Source organism: Chionomys nivalis, chromosome 9 (genome assembly GCF_950005125.1).
Source record: "Chionomys nivalis chromosome 9, mChiNiv1.1, whole genome shotgun sequence".
In the NCBI taxonomy this organism is placed as follows: Eukaryota; Metazoa; Chordata; class Mammalia; order Rodentia; family Cricetidae; genus Chionomys; species Chionomys nivalis.
The window spans coordinates 46,220,481-46,240,904 of record NC_080094.1 but is presented as its reverse complement, the minus strand read 5'-3'; the positions used below and the strand labels follow the sequence as shown (position 1 = coordinate 46,240,904).

The following is a 20,424-nucleotide window of genomic DNA, read 5'->3' as shown; positions in this document are numbered from 1 at the left end:
ACCCACTATAAGCAGCTCACAACTGCAATGTAACTCCAGCTCCAGGACGATCTGATGCTTTTTCAAGCATCAGCACTTATGTATGTATGTGCACACACTTAAAAATAATAAATAACAATTTTTTTAAAAGAAAAATACCATGATTGTCTTCATGAGAAAAAATACTCTATAGTATGTTGGATATCTTGCAAGAAATCACAATTTATGTTATTAAAGTTACAGTATTTATCATTTGTACCTACCTGAGGAACATTGCTGTCAACCCACTTGGAATTTGGTAAAATATCATCCCACAAAATCAGGCACCGAGCAAGTGTCTTAAAAATGAATTACAGACAAAATTAATTAGGCAAAGTTGACCTATTTCCTAACAATTATAGCCGTAAATAAAGATTAGTTCCCAACTAATGATTACTTTAAAAAACACAGACTATCAGCTAAATATATAAAGATTTAGATCTTAAAGAAAATTAAAAATTCAGTTCATCATCATCAAAGTTTCAATGGTTTGCTGTGAAAAAAAAAATCACAAAGGAAAGAGCCATAGCTCAGTTTATACATCAATGTAAAGGTTCAGACATTAAAGAAATGCAGTACAATTTCAGACGGTACTAAGCTATACTCTCATTACAACCTTAACAGTACTATCGCATCCTTAATAATATGAATAATACTGGTCATGAGCTGCCTTTTAGTAGTTTTTTTTTTTTTAAACAATAATATAAGAAACATCATCCCAAGTATTACCAGGTTGGTCACCTTTCCTAGCCTTCCTAAGCTCTTTTTGAGAAACTTCAAAAGAACATTGCCAATCAGAAAAACATGGCAAATTAAAAGTAAAAGCCTTTCATGGAAAGGCATTTACAATTGTAAGCTAAACTTGAGGATCACAAAAAAAAAAAAAAAAAAAAAAAAAGTCCCCTTCATGTCAAGAAAGATAAAAATGACAAAGCACCACACCCTAAGCAAGAGAAATTCCGGCTTCACAAAGTCCAGCAAATACATGGTATCAGGAGCTCGCAGCCAGTCGGCAATGGATCTGTTGGCAGAGGACATCAATGAAGGTTACTGCTCAAGAAGGCCAGGTAATCAAAACTCAAAAGACATCCAATCATTTTCTCCTCCAGTAAAGGTCTAACTTTTTCATTAATGCTTCACACATGCTGATATAATATTTATTTTTATGTCTCACTATAACATGTCAGTTCCATGAGGATATTTTAGTTTTGTCTTGTTCAATGAAATAGCTCCAGTATCCAGAAGACACTGACATAGCATCTGTTACCACTTTGTTAATTCTGCATAGAACTTTCCTAATTGAAGGAATTTAGAACATTGTAGAGTTTCATGAATCTCAGAACATTTTCCAAATTAAAAGAATTAAGGTGAGTTGGGGACATAACTCAGAACAGACTGAGAAAGCAGAAGGTTTGGTCATTAGAAAAGCTTCTAAACAAAGCATAAACCATTTTTATAAATGATAACCAAATACAGAATAATGCTCAGTATTTCTGGCTTCAACAGTACTCACAAGGATATGCCAAAATACAGAAAGGAACTGGGCAGCTCTTTGGGCTTCCACATCTACTCAAAAGTACCAGGAGGGGGAAAAAAAACCTTACATCTAGATTAAACAGATGGTCTTTTGATTTTTTTTAATCATTATTCTAGAAACAATACAGTATTAACAACCATTTATATGGTATGTATAAGTGTATCTCATATTTTAAGTAATCTATAGATGATTTTAAGTACTAAGATGAAGTACATAGGTTACACACAAATCCCATGCTTTTGTGGGTTCTAATGTCTTTAGGGGTCCTGGGACCAATAACCTAAACATAGTAAGACAAGAGTCCTGACAATTAGCATTACCAAAGAAAACATAATATAAAGTCTACTCAGCTTCTGTTATCTGAGAGAACATACATCAGGCTGCTCTAGCACAGGAGAGATACACATGGGAAGATTATACTGCTGAGGGCAAAAAGGACACCACATGTCATGCAAGGGACAGGTGGGTGCTCATACCTGTTATTGGTTTTTAAGTAGATCATAGCCAAAGCCAGAGTAGCACCTGGACAAGTCACATCCACATTTATAGTATCGCCTTCCTGGTGAAAGAAGGTATTCATGTAATAGCTCTGAATTCACCAGGATGAGTATACATACCATCAGCACACTACTAAGCATTGGTAGGAAAACACTACTTTGAAGCTAGCCTCTTAGCCCTTCCAGCTTGTAGCATTCTGATCTCTAACTCTGATTCGACTTACTTTGATTTGGTAACTTGGAGATTTATGTTTCTCCCTGTGCATTCCAGTTTGAAAACGCCTATGACCTCCAACCATGTACTGATACAGCTGCTCAGGCACATTGAGATCAGACATACCAATCAAGTTGCTGCCGTGCTGAAAAAAATCAAATAACTGAGATGAAAAGAAGTCTTACAGCAGTAAATCAGTAACACACACCCATAAACCAAGGGACACTTCAGAAGAGGGCATTTTAACTTTGATGTTTCTTCCAATTACAATAAACATTTTACACATTAACTAATATCAAGTATTAATTCTCAAAAATTGTTGTTTACATTCAGATCTACATTCTTTGGTTTCATAAAATATATAAAGTCAATGACATAACAACACTAAGAGTAAGGGGAAAGACCAAGTATATGTTCAGAACCTGAACTGTGAACACATAAGTACTGTTATTGCACCTGTGATCTCTAAGGCAAGTACAATAACTTACTAAATGCTTACTCAGTAACATGCTCAATTTTGTTGTATTTAAAATGAATTAACTCAATTCAGCAATCCTGTTTGTCCTAGTTAGTTTTGCTTGTTAACTTGATACACCTGAGAGAAAAGCCTCAACTGAGGAATTGTCTAGATGAGACTGGACTGTCTTGATTATTAATGGATGTAGAAAGCCTCAGCCCAAGGGGAAGGTACGATTCCTAGGCAAGTGGTCCTGGGTTATAAAACAGAGCTAGCTAAGCATGAGCCTATAAGCAAGCCAGAAAGTGAGCAAACAGACTCCTCCATGCTATCTGCTTTGGGTTTCCGACTTGAGTTCCTGCCCAGAATAGAAATGTAAGCAGAAATAAATCCGTCCTCCCCTAAGGAGATTTGGTCAGTTTTTTATCACAGCAACAGAACAAAACAAGGACACTACCGAACAGCTACTAGTGAGAATCCCATTTATAATGAGAAGGAGGTGCAACTGAACCCAGCCCAAGGTTACCTACCTACCTAGCTGATGTGGGATTCCCCTCTGTATGTTATAATTACCACTGATTAATGAGAACTGCGTTGAGTCTATAGTACAGCAGAGCAGAACAGAAGTAGGCAGGGAAAACTAAACTGAATGCTGGGAGAAAGAAGGTGGAGTAAAGGAGAAGCCATGTAGCCCCGCTGGAGACAGACACCAGAACTTTAGCTGGTTAAGATGTAAGAGTAAGCCAATAAGAAGCTAGAGCTAATGGGCCAATCAGTGATTTAAATAATATAGTTTCTGTATGATTATTTTGGGTCTGAGCTGCCAGGGCGGCTGAACGACCAAGTGGACTCCCTACAACACCTAGCTACTAAATGGCAGGACTGAATGTCACATACAGCAGCTCTGCTCAACAGTCATGGGGTTGCTTAACCAACAGACAGTAATGTAGTCAAATAATCACATTCACCATGTCTGAACCAAATTTCCAGGCCCAATTCACAGCTTTTTACATAGTACCACCTGCCTCTTTAGCTCCCACGTCAGATGTGAGGAGAGAACACATGGGCAACAATGACAGATTTTTAGAATACACATAAGAAGCAACATGTTCCACTACAACATTTTGAATATCATTTAGTTTGATTAGAACACGACATTGGTGGGTTTTCAAGGCAATCACATACCAAGTAAAAAACAATAATTACATGGAATGTTTTGGGTAGTTTTGTAGACATCTCTTGGATGGAGTTAGAGATGAATTAACTTGACACTGCAAAGCAAGAGCTGCTATGGCAACTGTAATATACTGATTAACAGAGCAGCAAAAGAAGATTAGGGCTATTGCTAGTGATTATGACAGATTAAGGCTTCTAATCATTAATATTTTCACTATTTTTCTACTCGTGTATGTGTAGAGAGAAAAAGAGTGATCATTATATTTGTGTGAATAAGCATACGTGTCTGAGTGTGGTGCATTTGATTGTGTGTGCAGGTACACATACAAACATGTATGGGTACTTGTGTATAACAATGCACAGGGACCACAGGAGGATGCTGGGTATCCTGCTCTATCATTCTCAGTGTGTTCTGAAATCCAAACTCAAGTTCTCACGCTTATACCAAGCATTCTTATTCACTGAGCTATCTCTCCAGACCTATTTTCTTCCAGAGTGATTTACCATTCTTTATCTTATTAGCTCTTGAACATTTTTCAAGAAATTTCAGGGGTGGAAAGACGGTTCAGTGGTAAAGAGTACTAGCTATTCTTCCAGAGGACCCGGATTCAATACCAAGCACAAACATGGTAGCTATCTGTAATTCTAGTTCCAGGGGGATCCAATGCCATTTTCTGGCCTCTGCAGGCATTGCCCATAAACAGTGAACAGACATATGTACAAGCAAAGCATTCATACACACAAAATAAAAACGAAAGAGAAATATCATAGTTTAACTATAAACACATGTAAGTCAGGGACAAGAAATCTTTTTTTTTTAATATTTATTTATAATGTATACAATAGTCTGTATGTCTGCAGGCCAGAAGAGGGCACCAGACCTCATTACAGATGGTTGTGAGCCACCATGTGGTTGCCAGGAATTGAACTCAGAACCTTTGGAAGAGCAGGCAATGCTCTTAACCACTGAGCCATATCTCCAGCCCAAGAAATCTTAGTCTCACTTCACTATAATTTTTCTCCACTGCAAATTTTGGGAAAATAATCCAGAAAGAAGAAAAGGCTGAATTCTGGGTGGCACGACAGGACAGCAGAGTGGCATTCAGGGCTAAGTGTGAGGCTGTTCCTTTCAGTACACAGACGCACGGGGTAAAAGCAAGGAAGACAGACTACTCACCCCCAAGCAAACCATACCCAGGGCCAGGCCAGCAGCTAAAGAGTAGGACTCTCTGTCAGTGCAATATTCCATTTCCGGACCAGGGGGGCGCCCTATGGAAGGCAGAGAAGCACAGGTCAAGCCAGCCTATTACAAATCCCAACTGTAAAAGTTCTAGAGACCAAATGCTTAAGATAAAGACATTGTCCAAAGGGCATCCAATTTAACAGCTGATCTAAAGTTCCCAAAGGTTCTTAAATTTACCTATCAAAGCTTCTATCAGCAATGATATTCAAATACTGTGAAAACTTGGTTTTTACCAGAAAGTTGCCAAGAAGTAAGAATTATAGTTTTGAAAGAGACAATTGCTTTGGGCAGGCAGAACCTGACAATCTTGAGTGCAATTTCCAGGACACGCATGGTGGGAGAGCAACTCCAGAAAACTGTCTGCTGACCTTCCACACTAGCTTACCCCAACAACACTTTAGAAAGCAATTACTTGGGGCTGGAGAGATGGCTCAGAGGTTAAGAGCACTGCCTGCTCTTCCAAAGGTCCTGAGTTCAATTCCCAGCAACCACATGGTGGCTCACAACCATCTGTAATGGGGTCTGGTGCCCTCTTCTGGCCTGTAGGCATGTACACAGACAGAATATTGTATACATAATAAATAAAAAAAAAAAAAAAAAGAAAGCAATTACTCTAAAAAAAAAAATAAATAAATTAAAACCATTTTAATCTGATTTTTATTATTTTCAAGAGCATTCATCAGATGTGATTTAAAATGTTTAAGTACTAATAATAAATAAAACATGCACTTACTTTATGCTTTTAAGTTAAAAACTATTCCTAGATTTTTATTTGAATTTATGTAATATGTATGTGTGCTTATGATAAAAATTCATACTTTTAAAAGCACTGCATTCTACTAACTCTATGCTTTAGGGCATCAGTTTTCCTTAATTTTCGTAATTTATCATTTTCTATGGGTATATGTTTTCTATGGGTATATGTTTGAGCGGAAATGTACACTGTAAAGATTAAACAATATTGACTGCATACCTATTTCAGCCAACAGGACTTCAGCAGTATGTCTGTGAGCTGTGCCCTGATAAACAAGGCCAATGCCAACCACTGCAGCCACTTGGACATTGTGAGGCACATCAAGCTCTGTGGATGTTGGGGGTAGGAGAGCAGGAACGTGAATGCTAAGAAGCCGGGTAATTGACATGTCCATGGTGCCAAGTTTTGCAGCAGAAACACCAAGCAGCAATCCAATGCTTGTCATTTCATGGCCCTACGAAAGTAAACAAAATAAAGCTCAGACACTACCACAACAAATATGGCTTTCTTAAAATAGTGTGTGTGTGATTAATTTTTCAGAAGCCAGAGATTAACTTTGGATGTTGTTTCGTGGAAGCTGTCCATCTTAGTTTTTGAAGCACAGTCTCTCATCAACACCTAAGACTAACATTCAGGTAGGCTGGTTGCCAGCAAGACCCCGAGGTGCCCTTTTCTTCACCTCCCCAGCACCAGAACTGCAAAATGCTCCACCACAGCTGGCTTTGTTACATGAGTGCTGAGAACCAAACTCAAGTATTCATATTTGCATGGCAAGCACTTTACTAACTAAGCCATCTCCCCAGCCCCACAAAGAGTTTTAGATAAAACAACCCCTGCCTCTTTCAATAAGCACCTTTACATGGCAGGCACTGAGTAGAGTGGCAAACTAAACACATGTGGTACCAGCTCTTATAGTGTTCTAATAAGGGAAAACATGCTAAATTATAAACACAGACAGCCACAACTAAAATTGGTTTACAAATACAGAGTATAGGAGACTACTTAAAGGAGACTAATAATTTTGTATTAGGAGGAGCTAGAGAATTATTAGCTATCTCTAAAGAACCTGAACATATCAGCCAGAAAAGTGGCAGAAAGTGGGACACTCAAAGGAAAAACAATGGAAAAGCAGTACAATGGCTGCAGAAGTGAGCAGGACCACACAGGCCCCAGAAGCAGACAGCAATGGGGGATGAGTAAATGGTTCTGAGCAAGGGTCACACACTGATTTACACTTCAGGAAGACTGCTTCCTGCTAGGAGATGAACATACTTAGAGGTGCAGGAATGAAACAGGGCAAGTTAACAATTAGGAGGTAGGGCAGTAGGTATGTGTTGCACAATGCCAGACATAGAATGACAGGTTCTCACCTTAGTTAAGTAGTCATGGATATTGAGAGTAGCCAGCTTGGTAAGATGCCCATTCAGACCCAGGGCCATGAGAAATCCAGCATACTCATTGGCTAACTCCGCATGCTTTGGCTTGTTGTAAACAATCCAAGCTGAGTCTATCTGGGAGGCAGGGGCTATCTTCAGGCCAGCAGCCACACCATTATGGAAGCTGGCCCAGCTTGTCATATTGGGAGGCACATCAATGTTCCCACTATTAAGATCTACAGTTGTGTTTCGTGGAGGGGCTCGCCCTAAGTAGAGAAAGAAGTGAATTAAGAACATTTACAAAATTAAAACTCAGGTCTTTGAAATAAGGTTGCCTTTATTGCATTCAAAACCCCTATTGGGGGTTGGAGAATTTGCTCTACCGTTAAGAGCCCTTGTTTCTCTTGCAGAGGACCCAGGTTCAGTTCCCAGCACCCACAACCCTCTGTAACTCTGTTCCCTGGAGATCCAATGCCTCTTCTGACTCCTTCTCACACATGGTACACATACATACACCCAGGTACATACACACACATACACATGCATGCATACATACATCGACTGGGCATGATAATATGTAATTACCATGGTCGTATAATCCTAGGACCCCAGAGCAAAGGCAGGTGGAACTCTGAATTGGAACCCAACCTGGTCAACATACATTCCAGGTCAGTCAGTGTTCAGGGTTATATAACTCTGTCTCCAAAACCAACCAACAAACTGTACAGTTTAAAATACTTCAGAGTCCATTTTGCTAACACACAATAAAATAACTGATTATCTGGTCAGGGTTCTCACTGTTCTGCAGTATTTGCAACTGCAGGGAGGCACAATGAAACTACTGGAGAGCCACATCACAGTTTAACTACATGAATAACAAATTCCAACAGATGACTGAGGACACTGGTATTTCAAACATTCACTTCTATACTGTTGTCTAGATATTAAAACAAAGTAAATCTGCCCTAACTGATTCATATGTCTATGCCTCAGCACATAGATATCTGTAAATATCTAACACATGTTAGATATTAAAAATGCCAAATGTGGAGCAGGAAAGATGGTTGCACTGTCAGGACCACTTCCTGTTCTTTAAGAAGACCTAGAGTTTGGTTCCCAGCATCCACATCAGGTGACATACCCACCTGTAACTACAGCTACAGGGGATCTACCACTGTTCTTTCACCTCCACAGGCACCAATACATGCACACACACATACACACATATACAACAGTTTCATTTAAAATGCTAATCCTGACATTTAAGAGGTCAAGGAAGGAGGGTAGAAATCTTGAGGTTAGCCTGAGCTACATAGCAAAACAATGTGTCAAAACAGAAAGTCTCTGTTTACAGAGAAGTACCTAGTGAATTAGAAAGGAACATTCTCTACTGTGATGGTCCGCAAGATATATAAATTAAATGTTTGTGATGTTATATGTTCAGTCTGGATTTTTCTAATTCCTTTGAGTTTTGATACATATTGTGTACACAGACATGACCATACCTTTATATTATGAATGGTTTATGTTAGCTCAATTCATCAATGGACATTTTGAGACTGATGTGATGTCCACTGTGCCAAGATGACAACATGATAGACATTCAAAATAAATACTGATTATTGTACAAAGCTACCAAAATCCTTAGAGCTTTGAAAACACCATTTTAAAGATGTCTAAAACATCACTGAAAACAAATTCTGAGTAGATGAACTGTGGCTGATTTGTATCCTCTAGCCACACAGGAGAATGGATGTCTCAAGACAACCTAAAGATTGTACAGATTAGACTTAAAGATTATTTAAAATTCAAGCCTCACATTTAAAAACAAAATAAAACAAACAGGATCTTACTGTGTAACCAGGCTGGTCTGGAACTCTACCTCCTAAGTGCTGGGATTAAAGGCACGCACCACTACACCCAGTCCTAAATTGTTTTGCTTTTATCAACAATAACTCTCTGAACTTTTTATTTTTTAAAATAATCACAATAAAACACAAAATTAGTAATAGGCGATATTCCATCTACTTTTTGGCTTCCAGCTGGTGGCACTATTCCAAGAAGATGGTGGTATTTGGCGAGGTGTGGGAAGTATTGAAGGAAATGAGCCACTGAAAGCTGGTCTTGAGGTTTACAGCCCCTACTGTGTGTTTCCTAATTGTTTGAATTTGAGGAAGCTCCAGTCCATAGCTGTTCCTGTCCTCATGTTTTCCTTGCAATCATGGACTATATTCCTATAAACCATGAGCCAAAGAGACTCTTCCCCTAAGTTGCTTGACATAGTATTTTGTCATAGCCAAGAGAAAAGTAAATAATACAATTTGCTATATGAGCATCAATAACCACTATAGTGATATTAATGCTTAAAATCAATGAGAGCATAGAAGCACTGCTTTGGTTTTAACAAAAATAATACAAAAGAACCCCACTCGTCAGCAGGCAGTGGTGGCGCACGCCTTTAATCCCAGCACTTGGGAAACAGGCAGGCGGATCTCTGTGAGTTTGAGACCAACCTGGTCTACAAGAGCTAGTTCCAGTACAGGCTCCAAAGCTAGAGAAACCCTGTCTCAAAAAAAAAAAAAAAAAAAAAAGGCCCCCACCCATGTATGACCTTGGTCCTTTGTTGATGAGTCCAGAATTTAGCATACCTGTCAAATTTAATTTAGGAATAGGCAATGGCTCTGTTGGAACAGGATGATATGAAAACAAGGTAAACATTCCTCGTCCTACTGGAAGGGCCATAGTTCGCTGACACAACTGGAGCAGTCTATAATAAAACACAAAACAACACACAAACTGTTAAGAGAGTTCATAGTTGGACTCTAACAGGAGGTAATTATTCAGGAGGGACTAAAATACACAATTGGGCCCTCATAAAGCACCTCCGCTCCAGACATGGGAGGATCAGCAATTCCTCTCACAACTCTTACATCTTCAGGATGGTGAAGCAGACACACATTGCTTTATTTTCTTTGAATGAGACCCAATCTCCTGAGGTAGAAAACACAACTAAGTACATTCTACTCTGACTGATGCTAACCTGGTCTAAAGAAAGTACATTATTTGGGTGGTTCCTCTTAGTGTTCCTTTCAGTTGAGCTGCATCAGTACACACAGATCCTCCTCATTCTTTATACCAACACTGCCTCAAAAACACCACTACCTCTGTGTGTTGTACACAAAGAGAGGAAGTAAACAGTCACCAGATCTACACACAAGGTATGCTCAATTAAAATGGCTTCTGTTGCTCACACTGGAAACTAAATTCATGCTTGTTTCTGCATTGAATTTACTCTATATAGGCCCCTGGGACAAGAACAGAAAATCTGGAAGTAAGCATTCCTACTTAAGAAAAGTTTTTAAACATTGCATTTGAGATTAAAGAAAGGCCCTTCAGAGGCTAACACAGGGCTGACTTTCTGCAGACAAAAATATTCACTAGGTGGTTCCCCCTAATTACATAAATGCACTGCTTCTCTAGCTCATTGCAGCGGATTCTAACATTCCAATGTCCTAACATTCCTTGGAACAGTAACAGTACAATAACTAGGGATGCAGGAAATTGAAATCCATGAAGCTGGATCCCACACAATGTTTAGTAAAAGCTTTATACATAATCCAATTCCACTTGAAAAAGTCATAAAAATAAAGCAATAGCGCCAATGCTGTAGCCCCTGGATGCATGACGCCACTAACAGGATGCTTAACAATCCCATCAAGCACCAAGAAAAGGCCTCCAATTAGACTAGCATCGACTGACCAAAAGATACATCCTGATTTCAGATATAATAAAAACAAGTGGTTTTCAACCTGTGGGTAATAACCCCTTTCACAGGGCTCACCTGCAACCCGCTACATATCAAATATTTATATTACAACTCATAACAGTAGCAAAATTAGTTATGAAGTAGCAACAAAAGTAACTATGGTTGGGAGTCACTACAACATGAAGAATTGTATTAAAGGATTGCAGCATTAGGAAAGTTAAAAACCACTATACTAAAAGACTAAAGAGAAAAAAGAATCAACACACTGTTAATAATGGCTGACTACAGTGAGCTTTCCTATGCACTATGAAATATTTTAAGTGTTATGTAAAAGAACTGACCTGATGCCAGCAATTGATGAGGTGTAACTTTACACTTGTGTCTATTATAGCTGAGGCAACTCAAAAAATAACAAGTAATTTATCCAAGTTCATCCAGGAATGGTGTTAAGCCTTACTACAAGATCCCCCATTCCTAACTATGTGCTCTATCCTCAATTTCAAGTCCTAATATGAGTTCATGTGGTGAGGAAATAGAGAGAAATTAGGATTTTTGGTAGACTGTAGCAAAGCATGAGTGATGACTGCCCTTGAAACCGTGTAAGAAAGAGAAGCTCGGCTGGTTCACACACCTGTAATTCCAGCTCCTCAAATCAGGAGCCCCAATACAAGCTCTGCCTGTGCTAGAGTGAAATCAAGGCCAGATAAGCAACTAAGTAAGTTTGACGCCAGGGGAGGACGGGAATAAAGGAAAGCAGAAGGAGAGCAGAGTCAGTCACCTAACACTCCTGTCTCCACAGATGGAGCCAGTACAGCACCTGCCTCACACCTCCTGAAACTATGCTCCTAAGTTATGTCAAAGAGTTCTTCACAGCAACAAAAAAGTAACGAGTACAACTGGTGTGAGTTTAAACCACACTAAAAATTAGCAAACAAGTACCTCAAAATCTCCTCCTCAAAGCCGGGCGGTGGTGGCGCACGCCTTTAATCCCAGCACTCGGGAGGGCAGAGGCAGGCGGATCTCTGTGAGTTCGAGGCCAGCATGGTCTACAAGAGCTAGTTCCAGGACAGGAACCAAAAGCTACGGAGAAACCCTGTCTCAAAAAATCCAAAAAAAAAAAAAAAATCTCCTCCTCAATTACGACACAGGTCCAGTGTATGCTTCACTGACAAATTCTCTGACTGTTTTAGATTGGCCTTTTCTGAAGTATGCTGTTATAGTTCATGAGGAGGAGGCTATAATTATATCCTCTAAAACCAAAAATATTTTTAAAACATATATGGCTTACTGAAGTTGGATGTAAAATTAAAATAAAAGGTAGATTTTTTTTTATTCAATTAAGTTGCTTTGCTTTAGCTTTTAAGTATCTTAAATGCAAAAACAAATAACAACAAAAATTTGGTAAGTATTATAATTTCATTTCTATGGCTGTGATAAACGACCTTGACCAAAAGCAATCTTTGACAGGAAAGAGTTTATTTGGCTTAAAACCCCAGGTTACAGTTCATTATAGAAAAGGAAGTCACAGTGCAGAGTCTGATCCACTTTATAGCCATAAGCAAGAGCAGAAGAGAAAATACACCCATGCTGTTCAGTGGTCAGCCTCTTGCTCAGGTAGTTCTCTTCATTCCTAGACAGTCCAGGGCTTAGCCGATGAAACTGTGCTGCCCAGTCAAGGTTGGTCCTCCTAGCAAGACAGTCCCCCACAGACCAACCTGATCTAAGTCATTTCTCAAATTAAATTCTCTTCCCAGGTAATTCTAGATTATAGCAAGTTAACATTTAAAACTAACCACCAAGCTGGTAAGATGGCTTAGTGAGAAAAGGCACTTGCCACTGAGCCAAATGGTCTGAGCTGGATTCTCCTGAAGCCTCGTAGAAAGAAAGAACCAACTCCTCTGACCTCCACATACTCACTGCAGTGCATACACACCACACAAATACAAGTAAGTGTTTAAAAAAGAAAAGGTAAAATATTAAAGGAAAACAAATAAACAAATAAACAAATAAACAAACAAACTAGTCTCAAGTGTAACACTGGACAGGAGATGAACCATTTTACCTGTTTTCTTTCTCTTCAATGAACTCATGGTCACTGAGTTCTGGGTACTGCACCACATTGACACGGACAGGCTGTGCACTCTGAAGCAGTCTTCGCACATCCTGCACCCGTAGATCTTCACTCCATATTAATGACATAACCTCATGATTCAGGTCATTCATGCCATCGTCTTCCTCCTCAGCCTCGGTTCCTGAAGACACATCTGATGAGAGCACCTGCATAACAGACTTTATGGTAGTGATTTGAAAGGCAGTTGTGTATCTAGACTGAGAGGGCAAACAGGTTAATGGAACACAACTCTACACTAGAGGTAAGCATAACTGGTAGGCTTCCTGAAGTCACTCAACACTGTCATACAAGCTCAGCTCTTCGGCACTGGGAGAGCACTATGTCACCCAAGCTGGTCACACCCTCCTGATCCCACTATCACCCTGAGCCTACCTAAGTATGTAGTTCCTACAAATCTTCTTAGAGTACTGCACTGGAGTCATTCTTTATTAAACTGAAGAAATGAGTTTATATTTAGAGTTATAATCAGGAAGTTGAATCTACTAAAACAACCCATTTGCTAATTTTTTTTTTCTTCAGGGAAGCCAGTTACTCCAAATAGAAGATGAGGAACTCACTATTAGTGCAGGACTGATCCTACTTCAACATTAACGGAAGCAGAGGAATAAAACCTGGAAGGACACAGCAGCAAAGGCTGACGGAAGCAGTAAAAGGCTTGGATTGTGACTGGTTTTCACTTTCCATTTCTACACACCTTTAGAAAGGAAACCTATCCTCGAAACTCACCTGTGCTCTCACGCAGGGCTTGCCAGCCCCGTGCTTCAGTCTGACCACAACACAATGTTCTACAATGTTCTACTCTCAAGCAAAGTTCTACACTCCAATAAAAGATTAGATCCTAAGTAAAATGCTAGAGTTTTCTTATTAGTGTGGAGGAAACAAAGCTATCCTGGGAAAAAATATATAACCAGATAAAAACTCACTTTGATTCCTATGGAATAACTATCAAAAACAAACTATAACCATGCTCTACACAGCACTTCCTCCAAGAGCCCACACACATGACAGTGCTTCCCTAAGATAGGATCTATGCCTAGTGACCCAGCTACAAACACTACATCAGAATTGCCTAAGGACACATTTCTCATTAGACAATATAGAACTTATTCTAATGGATAACTTAGCTAGAGAACATAAACCCAAACAGCAGAATCAAGTTAAAATTTAGCCTCAAATAACTGAAGAAACAAAATTTAGACAAACTTGCCTAGGCTGCTGTTTAAATAATTTATAGATTAATATTTATAGTATTTATGAGCTGAATGGCTCCCAGCAGCAAAAGAAATGTAAATGCCAAAGATCTTTGTGTGCACGTGTGTGTTGTTTTGGCACAAGGACTCACTATGTAGTTCAGGTTACTTTTGAACTCATGGTGACTCTCCTGGCTTAGTCTTCCAAGTTCTGATTACAAGCAATGTATTCCCACACCTGGATTTTCTTGGTCAAGAAAATAAGAATGGATTTATATTTAAAACAGGGCAAATACAAAGTTAACTAAAGCTGCGATTTATACACAAATTTGAGATTAGACTCCTGTGGGAACTGACTCTAGCTTAAGTCCGAGGCAGGCAACTGTTGGGTTAGGAGAGCCACTGTGACTCACGCACTGTTACAGCACACAGACGCTGATGTGCTGGCTCACAGGCTAGCAGAACAAGCCTGGTTCCCAAGGTTTGCTCAGAGATGTCACACAGATCTCTGTGAGCCCTATGCCTGTCAGCATGGTCTACAGAGAGATCTTGTCTCAAGAACAAACAAACAAAAAATGTTGCTCATTTCTGGGCTTCTTAGAACCCACTCTGAAATGGGTGTAAAGAAGGAGAGTCTTTAAGGCACCTAAATAACTAACCCTAGCGGAGAACATATTCTTCTTCAGGCTTCAATCTTCCTGCTACTCAGGGAATGTGCAAATATATTTATACCTATTTAAAAGGCTAAATTTGAGAAATCCAATCTCTTAAAAAACATATGAATGAGAACACAATTATTATTACAGTCAGCAAAATTGAGGGTATAGAGGCTCTCGGTTTTCCTATGTAGTTAACTGCTGCTTCTACAGATACAAGTAGCTGAACAGGCACGGCCAGTAGCTTGCTGACTCTGTACCTGTCCTGACTCTGGGCAGAGAAAGGTACAGGCAGCACAGGGCAGTCACTAAGTCCACAGCTCCCGTGTTCAATTTTAAATCTGACTTACAAAAGGCAAACTGTGAGCACAGTTACCATAATGTAAAGGTACAAAGGGAAAAGAAGGCAGTTCCACTCTGACGTTATCTGAGGCTAAACTGAACTTGCTGTGTTGATACTCACAGATTTGCCTCTGGGTAAGTTTCCTTCACAAGCCTGCTTGGAAAGGTCCTGCCGTCCAATCAAGAGGCAGACAGCTTCCGACCAGTCTGAATCAGGCTGCTCCCGACAGTGATAGATTGCATCTCTGATGGGAAGAGCAATCCCAAAGGGAAGAGTCTCCAAATCTCTTAAAGTGAAACCTTGGAGGAAAACAAAGGAAGAGACGCTTTTCAGTTAGATCTACCACTTCCCTAATCATCTCAAACTAGTGAGTCAACAAACACTGAAGTCCACCAGTACTAAGAGCGGACGAGGACAGGAAACAGCAGTAATTCTCACCATAACTAACAGTGCTGTAAACTGGTACCATTACTCTAGGAGTTGGCAAGAAAAGATATCTCCACTCCTCTGGTCACAAAGAACACTGTGCACATGGGCACCAAGATATAAGAATATCAAGTAGGAACTTTATTTCATTATGGTGACTAGAAAGGGGAGGAAGGCAAGTCCCATTGTCTATCTTCAATAAATGACTTAAAACTGTATGAATCAGCTCAGGTGAACGTGGTACTTGTATGTACATACACAAAACACTCAAACATACATTCTTAAGAAAAATATAAAGATGACTAATAAAGAAAAGCAAGGCAAAGGTGATATATAGGTAGGTGAGTGGCAGCAGCCAGGTAAGTACTAGCTGCACTTGCACTGGTCACATTCTGTTTAAAGGCAGATGACCAAAAACCAAATTTATTTTATTATTACCCTCTATATTCACATTTCACACACTCTTTTGTATGAATATATTCATACAATATTCAATATATTTTTATTTAAAATACTTGTACTGCTCAGACCATTCAAATTTCTATTCTATTTCTTTTCTAGAAACATTCTAAACTTCACAATATTATCCATTATTCATGATATAAAAGTTGATCAATTATTGAAGCAAAAATATTTCCTTATATAGGAATAACTTTTACTAAATTTTATATAATGGACAGAATTCATCTAATATTTTTCATTTACTCATCCTATATGGACACTGTAAGACAACTATTGTTATTTTCTAACAAGTCACACAGAAAGAACTGAAAACCTTCATTGAGAATATACTCTGGATAAAATAACAAACACCTGGACATCACTGAAGTGCTATTTAAGATACTAAATTTGGAGAGGTCTCAATTTTTGTCATATACTCATTTCAGTAACTTTTTCCCCCAGCAAGGAACAGAATCCTAGTTAGCCTGGAATTCACTCTGTAGGCAAGGCTGGCCTCAAGCTCAGAAAGATCTGCCTGCCTCTGCCTCCTGATTGCTGTGATTAAAGGCGTGTGCCACCACTTCTGGCATGGGTAACTTTGCTTTTTGTTGTTGTTGTTTTTTTTTCTCAGTTTTTTTAAAAAAAAAAAAAAAACAAATAATTTTACTACATTTTTAAACCTAGGAGCAAAGGTTTAAAAGGTTTGGAGCAAGAAAAAAAGAATTAATTTTCCTCTCTTCTTGTTAGCTGAGCATTCACTCATCACGGTGCATTTGAGAGCACTCTCTGAAGCGCTTACACGATTGACCTTAAATGATGCCAAAGTGTCCATTTCTGATATCTAAATGTAAGTCTCAGAATGGCTTCACATTTAGATGTACATTAACTAAAGTTTGCCATTCTGAGACCAATTTACAAAGCTAGAGCTACTGCCTCAACCGATCCACAGGGAATGAAAATAAAGATTTCTAATTCCTTAAGATATAAAAGGCTGATGTCCCATCTACTCTTCTACAGAAAGTTGTGGACGCTCAATCTTTAGCCTTTACAGACAACCAGAGCCTCGCCTCTCTCCTCATGCTTCCCCAGCCCAGGGAGAGCAGGGAAGTCTTGACAACACAGTCCCAAGATGACAAAGCAGCTCTTACCTACATCGGTCATCCAGACAACCAATCTTTCTGCTAGACTGGAAACTGAAGCAGAATGCCGGAAAGTAAACCTACCGAGAATAAAATAAAATAACATTAAACACAAACATCTAACATTGCTACCAATTTTAAATATAAAAGCACAATCTCAAACAAATTACCTGTTTTCTTCCTGTTCTGCTTGTGACTTTTGGGGGGCTGAAAGGCAACAGATGGAAACTTTATTTTGATAGACATTCTGGCAAATAACATACAGAAGATATCTATAGATAAAAATTCATTAACCAAAAACTCCTTCAAAATAAAAAAAAAATCAAGTAGTACTGTGGCAAGCTGCAACGGACAGCCGTTTCCTTTAGACTAGCATAGTCCTATATAGCCACACTGAGAATAGCAGCCAAGTGTGTCAGGTTTTAAGTAACCTGGAATCTGAAATTCAGTTGTGGTTGTAGACTGAACAGTATTATAAAGAATAAGATGGGTCTCTAAGCAAGCACTAATGAACATTGTAACATTCTACTTGGGATACCCAAACATTGTAACAACTTACTTAAGGTTACTTTGGATAAATACTGCGAGGCTTCATCAGAAACACAACTCTCATCACCAAGGATGTAGAGTGCAACACTCTGAAGAGGAAAAAAAGGAATCTGTTACTTGTTTTTGTTATTGCTTTACTCTTAATTCAGTTGTTTTGGTTATTTTTGTTTATGAAACAGGCTGTCATGTAGCCCAGAGTGACATCAAATGCCCCAAAGATCTGAGGCTGGCCTTGAACTACTGAGCCTCCGGCCTTTGACTCCCTAGTGCTGGGATTACAAGAAATGTGACCCCACACCCAGATGAACCTGTTCTTACTAACTGAAGTGAAGGAAGAAAGGAAAGCACAAAGGAAACTCATGCATCTAGGTGTCCAACACTACAAGGCTGGGCAACATTACATAACCTCGTGACTACTATTGCTCTCAATACAGAAAAGCCGCATCGTGCCTCACACACCCCTTGTGTTCTGTCAGCAACCCTTCTCCACAAACGTCAGAAATAACTCGCCTGCTCTCCTGCCCCCAGCCCATCTGTTCTACAAGATGCATATGGGATGGCACAGTAGAGTCTTTCCAGTTCTACTGTACAACATAGCACAGGCATGAGATTTATCTTCTTTATGCCACAACCACTAGCTTGTTCTTCTTCACTGCTGAGTAGTATCTATTACAGAGATGTCAACATCTACTCGGGAACTGATGAACATGGGCTGAAGAGATGGCTCAGTGATTAAGATCGCTGGTTGCTCTTCCAGGGGACCCAGGTTTAATTCCCAGCACCTACATGATGCCTCTCAAATATCTGTCCTATCTGTAAATCCAGTTCCTGGGCTTCTAGCCTCCATGGGCACTGCATTGCACATGGTACACAGTAAGTATACTTGCAAGAAAAACACCCACACAAGCTAAATAAAATTAATGATTTCAAAAAAGCCTTTTTAAATTAAAGGACACACAGGTTATTCCCAGCATGCATAGGTTATAAGAAAACTGATTCATGCCTTTACATGCAGGTCTTTGTGTAGCCAATATATTTCATACCAGAGAATAAACTTGCTTTGAGTTATGGTAAATATATGTTAAAATTTTTAAAATTTTGGAGCATTCTTTTATTACCATAAGCAAAGTCAAAGTTTCATCTGCTCAATACTCAACCATGTTTTTAGTTATCCTTACAGATACCTAGTCATATCCTAACAGTATCTAACAGTAGTAGCTATTCAAAAATCTCATTTAGCCTTCAGTTTGTTTAGAAACAAATTAACTCAAAAACAATACCAAAAAAAAAAAATAATAAAAACCATTTCAAATGAATTAAGATCACACACACAAAAAATTATTTCTGTACAGTGTATGTTGGTGTATGTATGCATGCATATTCCTGTTGAGTGCTCGTATGTGAGTATGGACATGTGCATGGCACAGGACACATATAAACGCCAGAGGACAAACTCATATGCTGGCTTTTGTCATCCACTTTGTTTGTGGCAGGGGTCTTTTAGTGATGGGTCCTCTAGAAGAGCAGCCAAAAGATCTTAATCACTGGGCCATGTCTTCAGCCTCCCAAGCAGGGGCTATTAGTCACTGTTGTGTAAATCAGGGCCTGCAAGCTTCTGAGGAATCCTGCCATCTCTGCCTCCCATTTCCCTGAAGGCCCTCTGAGATTACAGATATATATCATAGCATCAAACATTACATCAATTCTGAGGATCCAAACTAACCATACTTACAGGGCAATCACTTCACCCACTGAGGCAACAAATATCCTTATTTATAAGTATCTCCATAAATTACTCAAAACCCCAAAGACCTATAGCAGTATTCCAATAAGAGATACATAAATTTGGCAAATTCACAGAATAGAAGTTACCAGGGCTAAAAGGGAAGAGGAATAGGAAATTACTGTTGAATAGTGCACGGTCCATGACTGTGTAACAGACAACTAAACACCTAGGAGGCAAACCTTTTGGGCATACTTGTAATTGTCGAGATTAAGGTTATCCTCTGAGAATGCCTGAGGAATTACCTTGATTATGTTAACTGATGTAATTTATGGTGGAACCACTTCCTAGGCAGAGGATCCCAGACCATATAAAATGAGAGCACAAACTAAGGACTTGGGCATGAATTCACTGGCTTCTGCTCTTGACTGTGGATATGATGTGACTGACTAGCTGCTGCAATTTCCTGCCACTTGATCTCTGCTCAGTGATGGACTAAAGCTGGACTTGTGAGAAATAAGCCCTTCCTCCCCTAAGTTGCTTTTCTCAGGTGTTTGATCACAGCAACAGGAAACTAAACTAAGATGGGGTAATGAAAAAATTTTGGAGAAAAGATAGTGGTGATGATTACATATGTGAATTAAGGGGGAAAAAAAAACACAGAACTGACTACCTAGAGCCATGGAAGACTGAGAAAGCCCTGTTCAACACGAAGAAGAACAGAACAGAACAGAGAAGGGCAAGAAGAAAGAATGTTTACAGATTTCTAACTTTGATAAGAGGGGATA

General features: G+C 39.2%; 1 protein-coding gene across 1 annotated transcript in view; it reads right to left on the bottom strand.

Moving 5' to 3' along the window:
* Positions 1-20,424, bottom strand: part of Anapc1 (anaphase promoting complex subunit 1) — an 80,470-nt gene that overhangs the window by 27,886 nt on the left and 32,160 nt on the right. Inside the window, exons 22-34 of the mRNA XM_057780389.1 lie at positions 17,924-18,002; positions 17,535-17,571; positions 17,374-17,444; positions 15,479-15,657; positions 13,101-13,315; positions 9,921-10,039; positions 7,267-7,538; positions 6,116-6,350; positions 5,077-5,168; positions 2,277-2,411; positions 2,032-2,114; positions 961-1,039; positions 243-317 (exon numbers count right to left, since the gene is read on the bottom strand). Of these exons, the coding sequence (XP_057636372.1) occupies positions 243-317; positions 961-1,039; positions 2,032-2,114; positions 2,277-2,411; positions 5,077-5,168; positions 6,116-6,350; positions 7,267-7,538; positions 9,921-10,039; positions 13,101-13,315; positions 15,479-15,657; positions 17,374-17,444; positions 17,535-17,571; positions 17,924-18,002 (1,671 nt within the window). The remainder of the gene's footprint in view (positions 1-242; positions 318-960; positions 1,040-2,031; positions 2,115-2,276; positions 2,412-5,076; positions 5,169-6,115; positions 6,351-7,266; positions 7,539-9,920; positions 10,040-13,100; positions 13,316-15,478; positions 15,658-17,373; positions 17,445-17,534; positions 17,572-17,923; positions 18,003-20,424) is intronic.